This window comes from Pipra filicauda, unplaced genomic scaffold (genome assembly GCF_003945595.2).
Source record: "Pipra filicauda isolate LSUMZ 115617 unplaced genomic scaffold, ASM394559v2 scaffold268_size1050017_pilon, whole genome shotgun sequence".
In the NCBI taxonomy this organism is placed as follows: Eukaryota; Metazoa; Chordata; class Aves; order Passeriformes; family Pipridae; genus Pipra; species Pipra filicauda.
Window position 1 is genome coordinate 674,259 of NW_024104385.1, and position 20,581 is coordinate 694,839.

The following is a 20,581-nucleotide window of genomic DNA, read 5'->3' on the forward strand; positions in this document are numbered from 1 at the left end:
AGAAAAAGGAATGAACATACAGCTTTCTCCACAAGGAGGGAGTCAGCTTGTAATACAAGGGTGTCACTTAGAGTGTAAAGCTGGTAATGGTCGAGGTTTTACTTGAACCAAAGAAACAAGGCAAGACTTCAGCATTGTACAGAAGAACAGTGATTAAAGTATGAGGTTTAAAAGGCACTGTGTTTCACTAAAAAGCTAGGTCTGAGATTTCAAAGCAGATATGGAGTTCAGTCACATACCTTCTAGTTTCAAAGAAGGATTTTTGTCAACCTTTGCTGAGCAGTTTTGGAAAATTGACATAAATTCTTACATATCATTTGCTTTTAATAATTTAGACCTCAGTCCTGCAGCACTAATTCAGGCAAAGTCGTGATTCATTTCAGTGGGAGCTTTGCCAAAATAAGACTGTAAAGTCTGGGGGCTATTCCACTGAAGGGGGAAGAAATCCCTGCAAATATTGCAAAGCAAAAACTCTATCTGAGATGTGCCCAAGGTAATTTCTTTCCATTTCAGCAGTCAGACTCCCAGTGCCAAAGGCTGATCTGAGGCAGACTTTCCCCGGCTTAGACAAGAGCAGAACCGAAATCCTCTGCTGTACAGTATTTGGTATTAAAGCTCACTTAACCCATGTCATGTGGTGATGGGGTCAGCAACTTGAAGCCACCTGGGGACAACCTGCACTGCCCTGCTGAGCTGTGTTGTACTGGGATGGACCAGTCTTGCCGAGGTCTCCAACAGAGCTCACAGACTGGACTCACCCCCAGAGTAATGCTGACGGAGGAACAGGGCAACACCTCTTCAGCTCAATTTTGGGTTTGGGAGGAAATGCCTGGCCCCCTATCCTGGTTTTGACTGGGACAGAGTTCATTTTCTTCTCAGTAGCTGGTACAGTGCTGTTTTGCATTCAGTGTGGGAATGATGTTGATAACACACTGATGGTTTGGTTGTTGCTCAGTAGTGCTTACCCTAAGTCAAGGACTTTCCAGTTTCCCATACTCTGCCAGTGAGCAAGTGCACAGAATCTGGGGTGGAGCATAGCTGAGATAGCTTACCCAAACTAACCAAGGCATATTTTGTACCATGTAATGTCATGCTCAGTATATAAACCTGGGGCAGTTACCTGAAACGGGGACATTTGCTGCTTGGGGACGGGCTGGGCATCAGTTAGGGGATGATGAGCAACTGCATTGTGCATCACTTGTTTTTCTTGGTTTAATCTCTCTAACCCTCTCCTTTTTCTTGTTAGTATTAGTTATACTTTTTTTCAGTTGTTAAACTGTTCTCATCTCAATCCATAGGTCTGACTTTCTCTTTTCGTTCTGATTCTCCTCCCTGTGCCACCAGGAAGGTGGGGAAGCAAGCAGGTGGCTGTGTGGTACTCAGTTGCCACCTGGGGTTAAACCAAAACACCCCTTTAGCACTGCCCCCATGCCTGCAGGAAAACTGCATTTCTGAACTTGTCAGCCCATATTCTTTGTACAGACTTCAGTAGGCAGGTGATAGGATTTGTCAGCAAATCCCTAAATCCTTGGTGTGCTGTGCCTTCTTGCCTCAGCCTTTTTTGCTCCTTGTTAGGTTACAGTAACAACAGGTCCTCTGGACAGTGAAATGGAAGTTCAACCAGTGGTGAAATTGAAAGATGTTCACCTTTTCTGAGGGACAAACTCACCTTTTTACTTTCAATTGCAGGATGGTTTCGCTGTGCTCTCTTCCTGGCTGGCTGCAGCCAGATATTATTTGCTGACTTGGAAGTAGATAACCAGAATTTAGAAGCAGAACTGATCCAAGGCACTTTAGATACCTCAAGAAAAAAGGCAGCAGTAGTTTTCCAACTAAGCCTTGGACTTTCAGATTCCTCCTTGTAATACAGTGCACGGCATCTGTTAATCTAGTACCAGATGTTCTTTGTTTTAACTGTGCTTAAACGGACTTTCTGGGGCAGGGATACAAGTTTTGGTTTTAAAATCAAAGTGCTCACATCATTTATCTTTTTGGAACAAAGTTTTCACTAGAAACCTTCTAAATCCTTTCAGGAAGCTCCCTGTCTGTTCAACAGGTAACACAGTCAGAGAAATTGAAATGGAGATGGAGATGAAGATGGAGATGGAAAGGGTTCTTTGACTCAGATTTTCAGGAAGCCTGAGAGACTTGCTGGTGCAGATGTGTAAGTCAGGGAGTGGTCATACTTATGTTTGAACTTAGTGTTTTGCTGATATTTTCACTGTGTGAGAACTCATAACAGTTCTCCTGTTGAAATGTTATAATACAGAGATCTGCAGTGTTTGGCTCATGAAACAACTGTTCCACAGTATTCCCAGAAATCTGCGATTGCAGTCCAGGCTATCTTAGGTTAGGGGTTTAAGTGGCACCTCCTAGAGACATTTGGGTGTCTTCCAAGTTTAAATTAGGTTTGCAAGTGTTTTACCGAGGACCTGTTTCTCCTCTGCTGCTTAGACAACAGCATCATGGTGTCTCCCAAAAGTCTGGCTCCAGAGTAATCTGTTACACAGCCCAGGGGCAGCAGGGAGTCATAAAAGAGCCACATGACAGACCCTCACAAAGTCCCTATCACTGTGTGGGAAAGAAAACAGAGCTTTATAAGCTTCTCTGTGTGCACAGGCTGTCTCTTGGAAGGGTCTCTTGGACAGGGGTTTCTATTAGACTCTGTACTCATTTCAGAGAAAACTTGCCATAAATCACCGAAAAGGACAGCGTGTTTTCTTAACTTCATTAGGACAGTGGTTGGAGGACTGTTAAGAGCACATGTTAACGTTCAGTCCAGTCTCTAGATGTTATCGCAGCCATATAATGAAAGTGAGGTATTGGAAAGGTTTGTTTCTTTCTGCATTATGTGTACTTTGGAGGCAGCTTTGTGGGCCTGTCTGATGTTTCAGTGATGTTTTCCTGGGGCTCTACCTGGGCTGGTTTCCAAGGGGACGATGAGAGGAGGAAGGGACTGGTTGCTACCTCCTTGTCTGAGCTTTTCCCAGGGTCATGTTCAGGCTTTGCTGGAGAGCACACTTTGATTTGAGTGCTGACTGTAGCATGAAGCTTCCCATTTCTCAACCTGCGTGGTGCCAACTTGCTTGTTTGAGCAATGCAGTGATTTAAGTGCTAGTGCACGATTTCCCTGAATTACGACCCAGTATGTCTGCACTCCCGTTATCTGTGCCTGTGCAGGGGAGCTGGACTCTGCTCTGCTGCACAGTTCTTCATGTGCTAGGTGCTGGAAAACTTCCCCAAACTACAATTTTTATGAATTTGACCGTGAAAATGTTGCTTATAAGATGTGTATACATCATATACAGAGAGAAATTGAACCTGTTCTCTGCCTAAGTATCCTTTCTTAGGTTGGGTCTTTACCTGCTGAAACAAATGTTTTCTACCAGTCAGCATCAGCTTTCAAATAAAGGATCACTCTTGCATCTCATCTCCCTTGTATAATCTTTATTATCTTGTTATTAAAAGTTTTTGCCATCTGAAATCTCTCAAATGCCACAATTAGCCTGCCACCTAATACAAGCATCCCTCTGAGATCCTCTTAGCGGCATATGGTCGATAGCATCATTTAGGGAGCTATGAGGGTGGAGGAATTCCGAAGAGCATTGCTGCTCTGTATCAAGAAGCAGGGCTTGGCTGCCAGTAATGCCCTGGCACAGTCAAAATACCACAGTTTGAAAAGCATCCATCCACAGCATTCATGAATAAATGGATTTCAGTAAATCAAGCTCATTTGAAAAGGTCTTATTACCGTTTGGTCAGACAGAGGTACTGGTTTGGTCAGGGTGGAGCTCACCAGTTTCTTGAACCTGTAATAATAATAATAATAATAATAATTATTATTATTATTATTATTAAACTCAGTCTTTTATATTTACACTTTGTAGTAAGCAAGTGAGCTGAATTTAAAATGACAAATATCACACAGCCTAGATTTCTTAAAGCAAGATGTCTGTGCTTCTTTGCAGACTACCTGAACATTAAGAGCTGACCAAAATGCAGTAAAGGTGTGGGTAGTATTTCTCTTGACCATAATACATTTTGTATCAGGTTGTGAAAGAGTCACTGCTTTTGTTTAGTGTAATGACCTGCTTAAGTTTCCCAACACTGACATTATCCATGTTACCAATTAAGCTTGTAATGTAATGCTTTGCAGAATAAAAGCCTAATTAATAGGCCTATTAGTTTGGTATTAATATTTTTAGTATATAATGCCAGTCCAAAGATGATACTGCATTTAGTAATTTACAATGCTTTACAGTGGGTTCCTAAAACATGCTTGGCCGTATTGGTATAGGTGAAGCACCTCTACAGCAGCAGTTCCAGAGCAGTCAGTGCACAGAGATGTCTGGGGAGAGAGCAGCAGCCATCTGAGAGAGCTGTTAACCGCACACAGGGAATAACAGGACAAATTTCTTTGCCTAGAACTCCAGTGTAAAAGGACGGTATTGAACGCCAGAGTAATCGGCTAATCCACGGCACCATAAATGTGCATCCACATTAATAAAATACCCAGGCCAAATGGCAGGGCTGTCCTTTCGTGTGGAACAGACTCTAAGCTGACAGTGAAACAAGGACCTGTTTGATGTAGTGTGGCATTATTCCTTCTCCTGCAGCTCGTGCTGTTATTTATCTTCCACTTGCAGCTTCTCGCAGTCAGTGAGCAGAGGCAATTTCTTGTGTGCAGAAAAAGAGCTCGTTCAGCAGCCTCTAATCTCTTCCTGTGGGGCAGACCCTATCTTTCTTTTTCAGTGTCAGCAAAGTGGCTGGTGGTAGTTTGGGGAGGTCTGAACTGAGCGGAGACTGTGCTTGGGAGAGCTGCCTGCCCAGCCTGTGGGTGAAAGAGCATTTGCCACCAGAAGCATAGAATGGCACCTCACCAGAGGAGCAAAGAACAATGGGATCAGTTCCACATCGACTTACCCACCTGAACTCACAGCAGTTGTACAGACAGGCTTTCAGCCAGGTTGCAGGTTACCACAGAAACAGCATTCCCAGCTATAACCTATTCCCACAGGAAGGATGGTAGCACTTTTTCTGACTTTTGTTCGTTCAGCTGCTCTTCCCCCCAAAAAGAAAAACCTTTGTGTGCTTTCTTGATTCTCCATAGAATTTTAGGAGCATCCACTGCAAAAGGGGTCATGTCCCTGCTTGTAATTAAACAGACAGATTTAGAGCTTGCTGCAAACACTGATTAGATTATTGTTTTTCAGCCCTTTAAGATAAATCTGCATGAATTCATGGGTGTCAGTCTGAAGGAGATCTCTTCCATCTCCTTAGCCCAGAGCTAATGTCCTGTATCTAGGATACAGCAGTAAATCCTACACTCTTCTAATTAGCCCTACTGCTTCCACAGAGCCTGTCTGGGGAGCTCCCTGGTACTGGGAAAGCTGGACCACAGAAGTGTCAGGGGAGCATTTGGTGATGCAATGCTCCAGCATCACTGCCCATCCTCTCTGAGGCTGGGGGTGCCCCAGTGGGGCTGTTGCTGCCTGTTGGACCCCATCCCAGGTTTACTTGCCTCCTGCAGCCCCTCACAGCCCACACAGCTGCAAGCAGCATTTTGGGATGGTACAGCCAAGGTGCTCAGTGTGGCAGTAGAAAGGTTGCTCTACCCTTCTTGCCCCTTGCTCCCAGGTGTTGTTTTAACAAATGCTGGCCAAACCACGTTGTCCAGGAGCAAATTAACCCCTGGTTGCTGCCCTGTGCTCTGCAGCCCCAGCAGCAGCAGTGTGGGCTTCCCCCTGCGACAGCAGTCATGTAGACGAACACAAGAGTAATTGTGTAAAAGGGCTACTGGGACAGGAATGTGTTTTCTCTCTCAGCTGCTCCTGCCAGCTCACAGACATCTTCCCCTCGCAGGGCCAGGCTGTGACAAAGTGATGTCTCTTCCCGCCACACTTGTCTGCCGGATGGAGCGATTTCTCAGTGTGTTCTTGCTGCAGTCTGGTGCTGCTCACTGGAAGATGCCAGGCTTTGCACGGTGTCTCTGTCCCTGTGTCCTGCTGAGGTGGTAGCACACAAAGCCAAAGGGAGAGCTGGAGGGCAATTAGCAACTCAGAGGAACAAACCACAAGTAGTTCCCTCAAAACAAGGCAGTTGTGGTGATCCCAAGGCTCCAGCATCTCTTAGTCCTTCAGCATCTCATGCCATGTTAAGTGAGTGGCAATGGGTTCAGGGCTTGGCCATTAAAACGAGTGGGATGCAGAGCTGTCTGTAACTGGGAGCAGAACATGGTCCTCACACTTTAGAAGGAGTTTTTCAACTTAGATTTGTTCTTTTAAAAAAAGCCATGTGTGACGCACTTAAGCTGAGGACATTCTGCTCAACAGAGAGTGTCTGTGAGAATTGACAATACCAAGATTTGATGTCAATTATAACTGTTAGAAATCTGATTGCAGTGTCTGGCAGGTTATCTGTGTAATAACGGGTATGTTGTAAAATAGGTTGGTTAGCATTTTTGGGGCTCTCTGCTCTAGTTCTGGGGAAGAAAGATGTCCTATCTGCCTTTTGCTTCCTTCTCCCTTCCTTTAATATCTAAGCTTGGGTACACTGACTTACCAGAGGGTCAAAAATACCATAAAATTGGACCATATTTATCAGAGACAGAAAAGATAGAGAACTTTAGTAAGAATGCACAATAGTGAGGCTAAGCAGCAAAGACCATTTTACTTTGTCATAACACAAATGACTGAAAATATCTCACCTCCATTATGCAACTCAATGGTAAAGCCTCTTTTTAAATGTTGTTTTTCAGTTCTGGAAATGATAGAGGGGAAAAAAAATGAAAGAATTCAGTGAAGGGTAATGAAAATGATTAGAGGCACTGAGAAACTTTCATATGAGAAGAGATTTAAAAAGATTAGGCCTGCTTGGTTAAGACAAGAGATAAATAAGCAGAGACATGATGAAGAGATGTGGGGTAATGAATGGCACAGAAGAGGCAGACCAGGTACTTTTATGTGCCATTTTCCAAAATTAAAAGCTGAGGGAAGAAAGCTGTGAAAAAAACAAGACAAAAATGTGCTTATGATAAAAAATAACAACAGATACATCTTCAATATGTTTTCTGCAGTGCCAGCTTCACCTGTGGAAGCCTCTGTTGCAGGGAACAGAGATAATGAGCTTAGGAAAATTATGAAAAGGATTGGCTGCTCTGGGGAAAATTGTGAACCTACTGAGAGGAAAAGGGAGTTCTCTTGTAGTTTTGAATGGAAGCAGGATTCACCAGTTGGCACAATTCCAAGGCTGATGAAATGATCCACCAGCTTCAGTGGGCTCTGGGTATTTATTACACACAGCTACCTATGTGCTGTGTACAGACAGTGACCTGCTGCAGCTGCCTCCAGTGATCACTCGATCTCTCAGACAGGGTGAGCAGCCAGGATCTCTCCCAACACGTTTTCAGGGAGCACATATTTTCCAGTGTCCCTGTTTTCTCACCATGCAGATCTCATACAGGGGCAGCTCTTGGTGCTTTGCTCAGCCAGGAAAGTTTAGTTCCTCTGCTTGACTCAGTTATGTGGAAGGATCATGAGAAGCTGCAGCAGGTCAGATCCAAGGTCCAGCAAGCTCACCACCCAAAAATGTTCAGTGGCACATACCTAGAGAAGAATATTTGATCAGTGAGGAAATACAGAGAAAACATGCAAGATACTTCCATATCCCACTTTTCATCTGGGGAGTGCCTTAGCCAGAGACGGTAGTGGCGTTAACCAGTCCTTGACCAAACCTGGCAGGGTAGTCCATGAATCAAAACAACTTTTGGCCAGACATCAAGGAAGTTATTCTAATATTTCTTAAAAAAAAAAAAACAAACAAACAGAAAACCACAAATCCCTGCCTACTCTGGTATAAGAAGATCTCTCTCCAAAGAGGCCTAATTGCAAATTAACACATAGTCTTTCCTTTACAGATTTGGAAGCAGGCCTTTTGTATGTGGGAAACAATAAAAATTAAATAAGATTTTTAAAATGTCTTCTAGGTAATAGTAGGATTGTAACACATCTGCTGATCTTCTCCATTAGTCTGGTTTAGAGTCCTCAGACAACCTGGTGGGCACTTACTGCTTAGTGAATATTCCCAAGTTTCACTAAACAGGCAATGTTTAATGACTAGTTTCCTCCTTTTATTTTATTTGAATTTCTCTGATTTTGAACTAGGACTAGCAAGTCTGGTGTCCTACAGCTGCAGAAATTAAAAAAGGGTAGGTGCGAGCACTAGAAAGTATTCAAATAAGACTTGATCATTCAAGTAATGGCAGAGGTTTTCCCTGTACTGTGATTCCAGGATCATCTGCACATGAAGCAGAAGACAAGCATTTTGGGGCAAAGTGGATCTTCTGCCTTTTTTATTCATGCAAAGTAAATTGCACCTCATAACTTTGTGGAACAGATTAGAAAAGGGACCTGTGTTTGAAATCTGTGAGGTGGCATCTTGCAGAAGCTTTAACCACATTACAGACTTTTTTGAACAGGATTCATTTCCTGTGCAGTAATCAGAAGAGTGTCTCCTTTCTGTATGTATCATACCTTAGTTCTCTTGCCTCAGTGAAGGAAGGCTTTGGTTAATCAACAGTTTTAGAAGTGAAGCATCATCAAAAGACAGGGAACAAAAATATGATCATGCATAGTTCCTGTCTCAATTAAATTTCAATATTTATGGTCATTGAGTCTTTTCTCTGGAGTCATCAGGCAGTACATCCATTCCCTGGGCAGAGCACACTGAGAGGTGACGCACCAAGCTTGAAATAGTTGGTTATTTAAGTGCCTAAATGCCACTTAAAAATCTGAGCAAAGATGGCTTGGACACGTTTTCACAAATTAGTCACTGATAAGGATAGAAAAAGAGCAATGTACAAAACTTACACCTCTAGCTCTCTGTATTTGTAATTAGTATGTTTTCTACTTCAGTTCACTGTGTGCATTTTTCCCTGAGTTGGTGCATTTGATTTGCTGTGCAAAGGAACAATGTCAAGGGAATCATTACAGGATCTTTTCAATGCTTTTCTCATAGATTCAGAGAATACCTACTGACAACCTGAAATCTTACTCTGGAGGTGCTGGATATCCAGCTGCTTCCTTGGGCTCCATTTTAGGGAGCTTTCTTTCTGAAAGCTTTGTCCTAAATAAGTTTTCACACCACTGACAATGTGTGACTTGATATATTCCTGTTTATTCCACTAGCAATAAGGCAGTTCCATGCTGTGGAGTAGTTTGGGATTACCTTCCAGGAAAACTGTGACTTCCTATCACTCCTGCCATTAAGTTGTTTACCTGATGAAATAATTTAGTGTAACTCCTCTGTATAAATTTTGATCTAATTTTTTTTTCCTCCCATGGTCTTATAGCCAGTGCACATGTCTTGAAGGGAATTTAAGGGGAATTACAGTCTTCCACAAATTCCTGTTCAGCAGTAGGTAATTTTTTCTGGCAGCAGTAAGTTCAGCCTTACAGCACCTCCTGAGGGCTTGGGGCTACCTACAATGTCTTTGTGACAACTCTCCTGGAAGAAGAGCAGCCAAAATGGTGCTCCTCACTGAGCTGATACATCTGCCCTCAAAACCCCACAGCTTTTTAGAGAGCATTTCTGTTGCTGTGATTGGCAACTGTTGTCAGAATTACAGTCAGAATTACATGGTCAAACAGTCTTCCTAATTACTGTCCCACAGGATCTGTACATATTAATAATTTGTGAGTTGCTCCCACTGACATCACTAGGATTCCTCAAAATAAGTAAATTTAAGCAAAATGGACAATATTTTGGGATTTGGACCTGTCTGTGGAAACTGTGAGATATCTGATCCAAAATAAATTGTTTTAAGATAATTGCAGTTTCCATTGCTATAGCAAACAGCTTTTGGTGGCTTCAGGAAATACCCGTTTCTTCAGTGAGTCTTCTCACACTGGTGATCTAAAAGCTGTTATATTTGATAATATTAAAGTTGAAGTATTCCCATTTTGTAGTGTTGATATCACTGCACATTGCAGGGTGATGATCCAGAGGATACACCCTGGAACTTCACATGCCAAGATGGAGAAAATCAATCTCTGTTAATAAAAAAGGGCAGGTTCAGTGGCGCAGAAAATCACTACTCTGGAGCCTTAACGAGGCTCCTTCAAAAATTCATGATTATAGAATGGAATCCTGGGCTACATTATAGTCCTGAAAGAAATTGGGATATGGAAGAAAAAAATATCCAATTTTCATTAAGTGGAGAAAATAAAGAATAAATCCCATATGCTGACATAGTCATTGATCACAAGGAGTATAATTACATGCTCAACATGTAAGAACATTTTCTAAGTTTCCCAAGTCCTCAATACTTTTCCTGAATACTTTTCAAAGTTAATTTTTCTTTTCTTGCTGTTTACTCATGCTTCTAGCACTAAACCCATCTGAATAAAATTTATGATTGCTCTAATCAACTACTGTAGGGCAGCTGCAGGACACTGAACCCACTGAACAAACTCAGTCTTGACCTAATGACTTAAAATGAAGTATTTGGTGATGGCCCCTGCTGATGGTATCCACAATGCAAATACAGTATGCAATAAATAGCAGAGAACAAACATCTTCATCCTCCTTCTCTGCACTGTGCATACAGCCATCCTGATGAGAGGCTCCTATGATATCACAGAATCTTGAAGACACTAAATACCTTCCTTAAAAGCAGATTTCCTGTTTTCTGCTTATGGGGAGTCTGAATTCCTGCATCACAGTCATTTGGGGCACAAGATAATTAACTGGCAATCCTGCAGTGTGTGATGGGCGTGCAAGGTGTGATGGCTGATAATTTGGATGGTCTTTGGCTTGAAACACGGCTTTTGCACTATTAGAACAAGAAGAATTCCAGCTTCATTTTTACGGTATTTCACCTTTCAGGCTTGGCATACCTGTAATGAAGACTGGATTATTTTAGATAAAATCTAGTCAGCTTCCTGGAAGTATAGCCACTAAGTATATGCTACAAGGCTGTTTACCATATTATCATGCACCAAATTATTCTTTCTAAATTATTTTTCACATATTTAATGCAGCTGCAGATTTGTTCATGAAGGAACCTTTCAGTAGTTCAGCTGATGAGCTCAAAACTAAGCAGCAGCTCCTGACAGTTCATCTTCTTGCTTACTTAAGCGTGGCTGAGTCATGACTACAGTGAACCAGCACTTTCTTTAGCTTTTATTTATCATTCATTCATTCATTCATTCAGTGTTAGGGTGTATGTGTGAGGGGCTTGAGTGAGTGCAATTTGCTGTCATGTAGGTACCTTCATCCCTGACTTCTGAGGTAAGCTGAGATTGGAATAGTTCCACACAAATACTTAAATTTCATCTGTTTTGTGTAACAATTTATTCATAACATGGGACTTCCTGGAAATCATTTGAATTATTTTCATTGCAAAAATGGACAAAGGTGACAGCTGAGAGAAAGGAAAAAACTGACCTTAGAGTTAAACACTTCTTTGTGTTTATAAATTTTCCATAGGATTGACTATATGAGCTGGAAAAGATAAGTGTTAATTGGGGCAGTCAGCCCTCTCCCACCTTTAGCTTGCTCTTCCTCAGTATATTAATAAAGAATTTGCAGCAGAGATAACATAATGGCCAATTTGCACTTACTGCTCTGCACTGTATTTCAAATTGATGTGCTCATAGAAGTTCTGTCCATACCCAGTTGAGTTGGCACGTGGACTTGCCAAGCTCAGAGAAGTACCTTTTAATTGTAATGCCCCCATGCTACCATTCCTTATTCAAAGCTTCACTCTGCAGTTCTCCTCCCTGGCTCTTTTTGTAATGAGTGGGAAAGACACACGTTGGATTAAACTAAAGGCAAGTGATGGGTGGGAACAAACTCTTGCAAAAGGTGAGCAGCTGCTAAGTATTCAGGAGCAGGTAGAGCACTTGAGCTCTGTGGGAGCTGTTTATTTGACAAGAAGGATGCCTTTCCCTCCGTGCAGCACCTTTCTGAAGCTGCAGCCATGGCCAAGAAATTAAGCAGGTATCATTTAAGAGAAAGGGGCACAATTCTGTGCCAAGCCAGTCAGAGAAATGAGTTGGTCTTGCTTTAGTGCCAGAAAAACTGGGAGGGAATTTGCCATGATAACTGAGCACAGTAAAGAGATGTGTCTGTTTCTGTGCCCCGCTGTTTGTCATGAGAATCCACCCCTTTGTAGTTCCTGCTGAGTCTCAGGGTGAGGATTTTGCCTGTGATGCTCTCAAGGATATCTGGCACACTGGGCTGCACCATGAGGACTGGTCTGGCTGTATATGGGCTCAACTGCAAACTCAGCTGCACAGCACTTCCACCAGGGCCAAGGGAGAAAACAGGAGTGAAGGAGCTTTTAGTGTCTTTTTTTCTGTCCCTCTGTTCCAAGGGACTCTGTGAGCTGCTGCTCATACCGAGGTTAACTTGCTTCCTAAGAGAGCCAGGGTAAATGTTGTGGTTCTGTTTGCAATCTGACCCTCTGCTGCTGTGTACAAGCAGGCCTTTGTACCCAAAACAGCTCCAAATTACTGTACATAAACCACAGTCTTCCAGTGAGAGCACTGTAGTTTTTCCATTTTGCTGCTAATTGCAATAGTCTTTGTTACTGTGGCTGGTGCTGGGCACCAACAGCGAGAGAAGGCTTTTATGCAGAAATCTTACAAAAATGCAGTGGCTGTCCCCATTTGACAGCAATTGAAACCAATTGTCAATTAACTAAATAACAGCCAATTAGCTTGAAGGAAAAAGAGAAGAAAATTGCTTACTTCACATTCTTTGTTGAAGCAAATGCCAGTCAAAGTATGAGAGCTTTTTTCTTTCTCCTATGAAGACAAAATGGCAAAAGATGTGCAGAAAAAACACAGTGGTGGGTTTCTATTTTTTTTTCTAATACCGTCTTTTTCTCACATAAGAATATTTGAGGAACTAGATAAAAACATCTTAAGCTTCTGAGGCATTTAATTTCCTGTAATATTTAAAAATCAAAATGACAATCATTATAAAAGCACAATTTTTCCTCCTTTCTTTCACGCCTCTGTAGCACAAGGGCAGTTCTCTGAAGCTGGCTGCCTTCACAAGGGAAGACCAGCAAACAACTGGCTGCTCTGTGGTATGATGACAGGCAGGACTGTGATGTTAACATTTGCATCACCAGACCAACCCTTCCTCTTTCATATTTTATGAACATCTAGACTCCATAAGTGAGATGTTCTCAGAACTTGTAATGTTAAAAAACCTGGACCACTCAGAAGCCTTAGGAAACAGCTGAGTGGTGCTGTCAAGACTTGTGGTTTGGTCTGAGATCCCTTTAAGACCCATGTTTCATGTCTGTATCTTTTTTTGAATTTGGGCAATAGTGCAATGATACTAGTTCAGTCAGGATCATTGCACAGGGAAAGCCAGCCACACCACTGGCAGGAAGAAAAAGGCTCTGTCCTGGTTTATTGCTTTATTAGCCCAATACCATCACCCAAAAAGAAGCAGGGCATTTCAACATGAAGACTAAGGCTCAATCCTGCAGGCTTCCAGCTGTGGCTCAGTCCTGGAGCAGAGGTTAATGTCTGCAGTGGGACTCTGACAGCTGAGCTTTCATGGATGATACGCCAGGCAGAGAAAGAGCGTAGATTAGACCAAGAAGGCAGCTGCTACGAGCTAATTTAATATTGCTGGGTTAGTAAGAGACAACCATTTATTCATGGCATATTGGCTTTGAATTTTTATTTCACTTTCCTCATAAACAGTCAAGGCCAGCAGTTAACAAAGGTATTACGTGGCCTCACTTCCCACCCGTGGGGCTTGACCACAGCTGGTCCCACGGGGTTGACATCAGGGCTACGTCTGCCCAACATTGATTAGCTGCATCGATCAATAAATCTTCACTTAGACTTTATACTCATCGTTCGAAAAGATCTTAGAGCTGCTCACAGCATCATTTCACAGGTTTCAAATAGTGTTACTCATTTTTTAATACTTTTAGGACCCATGTTTCATAGCTGGAGAGGTATGTCTTTTAACTGTTGGGAAAACAATGGATATTGGATGCTTTCTCATTAACTGACGCAAGATTCAGCACATATTGATCTGTTACTTCCTTACAGGAACATTTTACACCTGAATGCAAGTTCAAAGAATCAGTATTTGAAAACTACTACGTGACATATTCTTCAATGATCTACAGACAGCAACAGTCTGGCCGGGGCTGGTATTTGGGTCTTAACAAAGAAGGAGAAATAATGAAAGGAAACCACGTGAAGAAAAATAAACCTGCAGCACACTTCCTTCCAAAACCATTAAAAGGTAATTGCCTGGGTTCACTCCATCCGTCTGAACTGACATTGACCTGTGTTAGAGGTGTTTAATTGCTGTGTATTTGTATTTGCAGGGTCTGGCTACTTATATAACAGGAGTATAATGTTCTGTAACATGCTGTTAATCTAACCAGAGCTGCTTTTTTCAGGTTTTTCTGCATTACCTCAGCATTTCTCTAATTTAACCAAATACAGTTACTGGTAACCAAAAACATTACTGGTTTCTTTGTGCCCAAAGTCAACACTGTCCCTGTTATAGGTAATGAAGGCTCAGCCTGAAATGGCCCAAACATCTGCTCACAGGCCATTAATGACTTGCTGTATAGCTTGTCAATTTGTGCTTCCTGTTACAGAAAGCTTGTTTGTCTGGTTTTGCCTGGGATAAAGCTCAGATGTGCTGTGCTTGTTTAACTGCAATTAATGTGGCATCAGCATATGACACTAAAGGTAATAATGCATGTGGCCTACATATACCACTGGGTATTAAAAACCAGGACATACAGTCATCCCAGTTAACTGAGGGATCTGAATCAGACTTGTGGTCAGTCTTGGCTCCCTCTTTGGTCAATGCCAAGAGGGAGATCTCAAGTCGATGTATAAAAGTGCCTCCTTTTCTCCAGAAGAACTAACTTCCGTATGCTCTTTCCCTAAGAGGAATGAAGCCTTCCATTTCTGGGTTATGCTCTTAGGTAGCCTTTTAAGGCAGTGTTCTTTTGAAATCAGAGAGGATATTTCAAAGGTACATCACCCTGGGTGGATGCTGGTCTAGTCTGGCAGTCTACATTTAGGACTAGGTGCTAGGCAACTGATGCCAAGGTTGATCCTCACTTCTAATGGGTGTGAAAACAAATGAAACAAAAGACTCAAAATCCATTTTCACGCTCACCTGCTTAGGCTACATATACAGGTAATAGGTCAAATCACAGCTGCCAACAGTGCTAATTCATGATTAATAAGGAAATGTTGATTTATATCAGCTTAGGTCTATCTTGTAGAATTTTCTAATTGCAGCTGGTAGGTGGGTGGTTTAACTGGAAGAGGGAGGGAGGGAGGAGCTGTGGTTTTTCCCTTCTCTAAAATGTCAGTCTGTTGAAGACAACCTCAAAGACCCTCAGGGACTGTTTGAAGTGGAGAGTTCTACTTGCCATGGTTTTTCATTTTCTCATTACATTGCATATTTTCAAATGAAAAATCCCAACATTTCACAGCTGGACTTTGCACCCACAGACTGAGTAGCCCATGACATGTGCTGATGTGCTGCCTCTCTTTTGCTTTGCAGTGGCAATGTACAAAGAACCTTCTCTCCACGATCTCACAGAGTTCTCAAGATCGGGAAGTGGGACCCCAACAAAGAGCAGAAGTGTTTCAGGAGTGCTAAATGGGGGTAAATCCATGAGCCAAAATGAGTCAACGTAGCCAGGTTCAGGCAAGCCAAGTGCTCTCTAAACAGAACCTTACCTCTGGATGCAGTTGAATTCTTACTAGCAGTCTTTCATCCAAACATTCAATTGCCCAGGACAAGCCACCGAACTTGCATAGGTCACTCGTTTATCAGCCATTAGATCTACTGGTTGTCAAAGGATATACCCCAATTATGTAGAATATGCTTGTGCATATCACAAGGCAGTTGGATAGCCAGCAAACATAACTGTGGAATAAATCTCGGAGAAGAAATGTCCAGCTCTTTCTCTCTCTCACTTTTTCTTTCTCTCTTTCTCTCTCTCTCCTTTGCTTTGTGGAATCCGAAACAAAAACATTTCACAGCATTCACTGCTGATAAGAATTTGCTTTCCAACTCAGAAAAAGACCACTTTTGCTCTTCAAAGGAAATTTTAATGCTTGTATGTTTTATAGGGGCAAACAAAAAACAAATATGTAAACTCTGTTGTTTCCTTGGCTTACCGTTTTATATCTAAGGCTTGATAAAAAAAAATGTATCCTTTAATTTGGAATAGTGCTTTTTGATTTCTGAACTCCAATGGGTCTTTAAAGCTATGTCTTTAAAAAATAATAATTAAAAAATCAGGGTTGGAACTGAGAGTTGGTGTCTCAGGCTCAAGCAAACAGTGTTCTTGTGGTTTTAAACACAATGAAATATAAATTTTTATAGATTTGTAGTTTCTGGTAAAGTTCTTGTGCTAACCCCAGTCTGTAGGAATTGAATTGTTTTGTTATCCCAAGTGGAAGTTAACAGAAAGGGATAAAATTATCCTCCAGTGTAGATTTCTCTTAATTCCATTTTGTGTGTCATGTTAAACTATTGTTGTGGCTTCTTTTCTAAAGACAGAAACTGTGGAATTAAGGTGACTTAATTTTTTTATAAGAAACGTCTTATTTGTAAAAGTCCTTTCACTGTAACGGGCACGTGAATATTGTGTAGGAGGAAGCGTTAGGACAGGTTACCCCTAAACAACATATACTTATACATGCTATTGGAAACAATTGTTTAAAAAATGTAGTTAGGTTTCCATTTAGGTCATCATGTCTGTTGCATGGGAGAAAGTTGGAATATTGGCATAGAGTTGCATGATGTGTAAGATTTTGTGCATTAATCATCGTTGGATTCTGTGCTCCAAAACTGAATTAGTTCTGTACAGGCAGCTCTCTGCCTGGTACAAAAGAGTTGTTTATTATTTGTTGTATACACAACCATGCACTGAATAAACTATTTATATTAAGATGTACTTTTTTAAAAAGCTTATTTGATTAAATGCTGTACATCCATGATTAACTTAAAGGGAAAAGGGTTGGCAATTAAATTAAAAAGTTATAAAAGATACTGTAATTAATGTTCAAAATCTTTCTGTGTGATGGGTCATTCCCCTGTAATGCCATACACTATACAAATTAGAACGTGTTCTTTCTTTTGGATATTTTTAGAACTGGTCTTGTGTGCCCAGTTGAGATACTCAAAACACAGTGATGATTAAGTGCCACAAAGTCTTGGTAACGACCCCTCTGCCGTGCGCTGCTGGAGCCCCAGTGAATTGCACTTCTCTGCTTTGAGCTTTTCCAGCCTCTCCGTGTCTGCCCTCCCTGTTAGACTTCCCACAGTGCAGCCACGTAGCGCTACCTCGCAGCAAACCTCCTCGGAGCCCCCAGCACGGAGGTCCCAAAGAGATCCGGGAAGTCCAGTCCTGCTTGTGCCTGGTGGCACCTGGATGATGCCCAGTGTTTGCTGTGCATCACTGCAGGTACATTTATCAGCCAGCTTTATCTGGACGTGAGGGAAAAAAGCTCCCATACCTTCCGCCTTTGTGCACATGCTCCGGAGAGAAAACATCCCTCTCTCCTGCCTTTTCTCTCCAAAAACATCCATGAAAACTTTTCTCATCTACAACATCCAGGCAGCTCTGACAGGTGAGCTTCACTCACCAAGGTTTTTCAAGAAGTCCTAGTAGGGACAAGTTTTCATCATGGGTGGCTGAAGAACCAGTAATGGTAGTCTGAAACTAAACCAGCTGGGTCAGTGCTTGGCATTTTTTTAAGGTTAGGGCTGAGAGAGGAGGGAAGGAGATTGTGTTTCAGATCAAACCCCCAGATTCATCATTTTGTGGCAAATAGTAGAGAGGTAAAGAGCTCTGGCCTACTGAGCTCCCTCATTGGAGCAGGGTGTTGCTGTCCCCAAATACCACCTGTTGACCTTCAGAGGGCCCAGGGGGCCCCAGATTGCCCCTTTCCATAGGGTGAAGAAAGTGGGAGCACAACTAGTGCCATATAAAAATTGAAGTTGTGGTCATGATTGCTCCAGAGATTTCGATAACTCAGTGGGTCTGGAGCATCTGTTTCCTTAAGTATGGGATGCCCTTGGGAAACATTTAACTCTCCCACCCCTAAAAATCAAATTTATTGGGGTACATGTTCCAAAAAAGGAATCTGAGTGCCTTAGGAACATAAAACCTGATTTAAAAACAGGCATATCTGTAGCAAAGCTAGTTCAGTGCTGAGTGTTTACTATCCTAAATATAACTGGAGCTCTGCTGCTTTACTTTATAGCTGCAGTCTTCCTGTTATTCTCCATTCCAAGTACTTCCAACCCTGAAGGTCATCTGAAGTGAAAGGAAAATGTTGGTCCCACAAATCATCCCTTCTGAGGTCTGCAGTCTGACCCATCTTTTGTACTGACATTGGTGTCAGCTGTGAGCATTCACTGCCAAATCTCTAGTTCCAAAGCTCTCTAATATACCAAGCTAACAAAGGCCACTCTTGGATGGAGATGAGAAGAGAGATGTGGTGACAGATGAGAGAGATGTGGTGACAGATGAGCCATAAACAGATGTTTCTGACAATTATATTAAATTTCTTTCAAACCTGTTCCAACAGTAGTTTTTCCCTCAGGTTATTGAGGACTGAAAGCACAATAATCTTGATAGAGTCCTGATAGTAGACAAAAGCTCATGTACTTTATGAGGAAAGTGGGGGATTATACCCAGGGCTTTACATGTACTCTCTGGAGCCAAAACTAGTATTTAATAAGAAAAATCAGAGTTAAATGTGACTTTACAGGAAGTGAGTGAAGGTGACCTTCTAGCCCAGTAAAGTTAAGACAAGAAAAGAATGTGGCTTCATCAGAGGACCAGGCTAAGGAGTCAGACTCCAAAATATATATTTATCTTTTAGCACTCATAAAGTAAAAAGTTACACAGATGTCTTCTGGATAATACTTTCCTTTAAGAAATCTGCTAGATGTTGGGAAGATGTCCGTTTGGATGGTTATCTAACAAAAGAAAAATTATACCCACCGGTAAACCTGCTTTGCTCTGCCACAGGTACAACAGCAGAGTGCAGTGAGATGCACACCTGGAATAAGGAAAAGCCCCAGGGCTGGTATGAATCCAAGCCCTAAGCTGTCTGTGAGCCACTGACCATCTGCAGAAGATGGTCTCAGGCCCTTCTGGTATCGCCAAGCTGGTGACTAATGCTTTTCACCTGCCATTTCACTTGGCCCTGCCTCTCCAGCAGTGCTGCCCACAATCCAAGCAGCACACCTTGGGCCTGGAGTTGGCTCAGGAGGCGTAAATCCATCACAGCAGCTTTCTGATGCACCTGGGCTTCACTTGGCAAAGTGCTGAGCCTCCACAGGGGCTGTGCAGAGACATTATGAGAGGCTGACAAATGCTACCTGCCAACCCAAAAGAAAACAGGTCACCCATGAAATTGGGAGGAATACTGCTAGGAGCATAACTATTATGAGACAAAATTGCTTCCTTTTTGTGATCCACCTGTCAGAGCTGCTTTCTTGGAGGTCTCTGCAGGGGGCTCAGGCACTGCTGCTTGGCCTGGTTTTGGGGTGAGAGAGGGTGGGAAGAGCTCTTCTCTCTATCTTTCTTTTTTCCTTTTAATTTACCTCATGCTACCTCATAGCATGGTTGTACCTCCGTAGCCACTTGCTCAGCCATGTTCATCGCTGGCACGATGGAAGACAATTCCCTACTTCGGGAAAATATCTCCAAGTTAGCCCAGGGAAGAACAGTGCCCCTTCTGCAGCACCGTCTGGTGTCCCCACCACTGGTTTCCAGCCCACAGGCCAGGTTTTCCAGTGGGATAAAGACGGTGTAATGAGCTCAGGGATGCTGTGGTACGCCAGGCCTCTCCCCAGCTGAGCACCAGCATGAGAGCCAGGTCTGGCAGAGCTCTGCTGTGTCTTGAGTATCTCTGTGTGGAGACCAGAGCCAGCTCTAATGGGTTTAAATGTCTCCCTGACATATCCTTGACCAGGACACTTTTGCAGAACAGAATCTGTACGTAACAACCTCCTATCTTCTAATAAATGATTCTCTCTAAAACAGACTCCCTCTTGTCTTGGCTCTAATTTTTTTATCACTGCAGATGTTTAAGGGCTCTACAGTGCACTACACCATCACTTAGCATTTCCTGGGATATAGACCCTTCTGACATTGTATTTTTCCTCTGTTTTCCTGAACCAGAGAGGGGCAACTTGAGTGGTCAAGCCAAGACCAACACAGATGGATCCTTCAGTTTTGACATGGTCCATGAAGCACACAGAAAGTGTGATGCATTTTACCAGCTCAGGGAATAGCTATTCTAGATGTTGGAGCTTAGTTTCCATGGGTTTGTCCGACTTAGCCTCTGCAAAAATGACATATGAGTATGGTAGAAAGCCTATTTAAAATAATTTGATTTCTTAGGGAAAAGACCTGCCATGCAATTTAACCTGAACAACACCAGCTTTGGCCTTTTTTCAGCTCCTTTGGAAGGGTGATGTTCTTGAGAACATAAAATTCCCCATTCACCAAGTAAATTTTTAAGAAACTCTCTTCCCTGGC

General features: G+C 42.4%; 1 protein-coding gene across 4 annotated transcripts in view; it reads left to right on the plus strand.

The window, feature by feature from the left end:
- The window catches only part of FGF13 (fibroblast growth factor 13), a 313,728-nt gene extending 293,644 nt beyond the window's left edge, over positions 1-20,084 (plus strand). For all 4 annotated transcript variants that reach the window (XM_039382399.1, XM_039382398.1, XM_039382397.1 and 1 more), the window contains 2 exons: positions 14,085-14,283; positions 15,574-20,084. In XM_039382399.1, the coding sequence (XP_039238333.1) occupies positions 14,085-14,283; positions 15,574-15,710 (336 nt within the window). In that variant the 3' untranslated portion in view covers positions 15,711-20,084. The remainder of the gene's footprint in view (positions 1-14,084; positions 14,284-15,573) is intronic.
- The last annotated feature ends 497 nt before the right edge of the window (positions 20,085-20,581 follow it).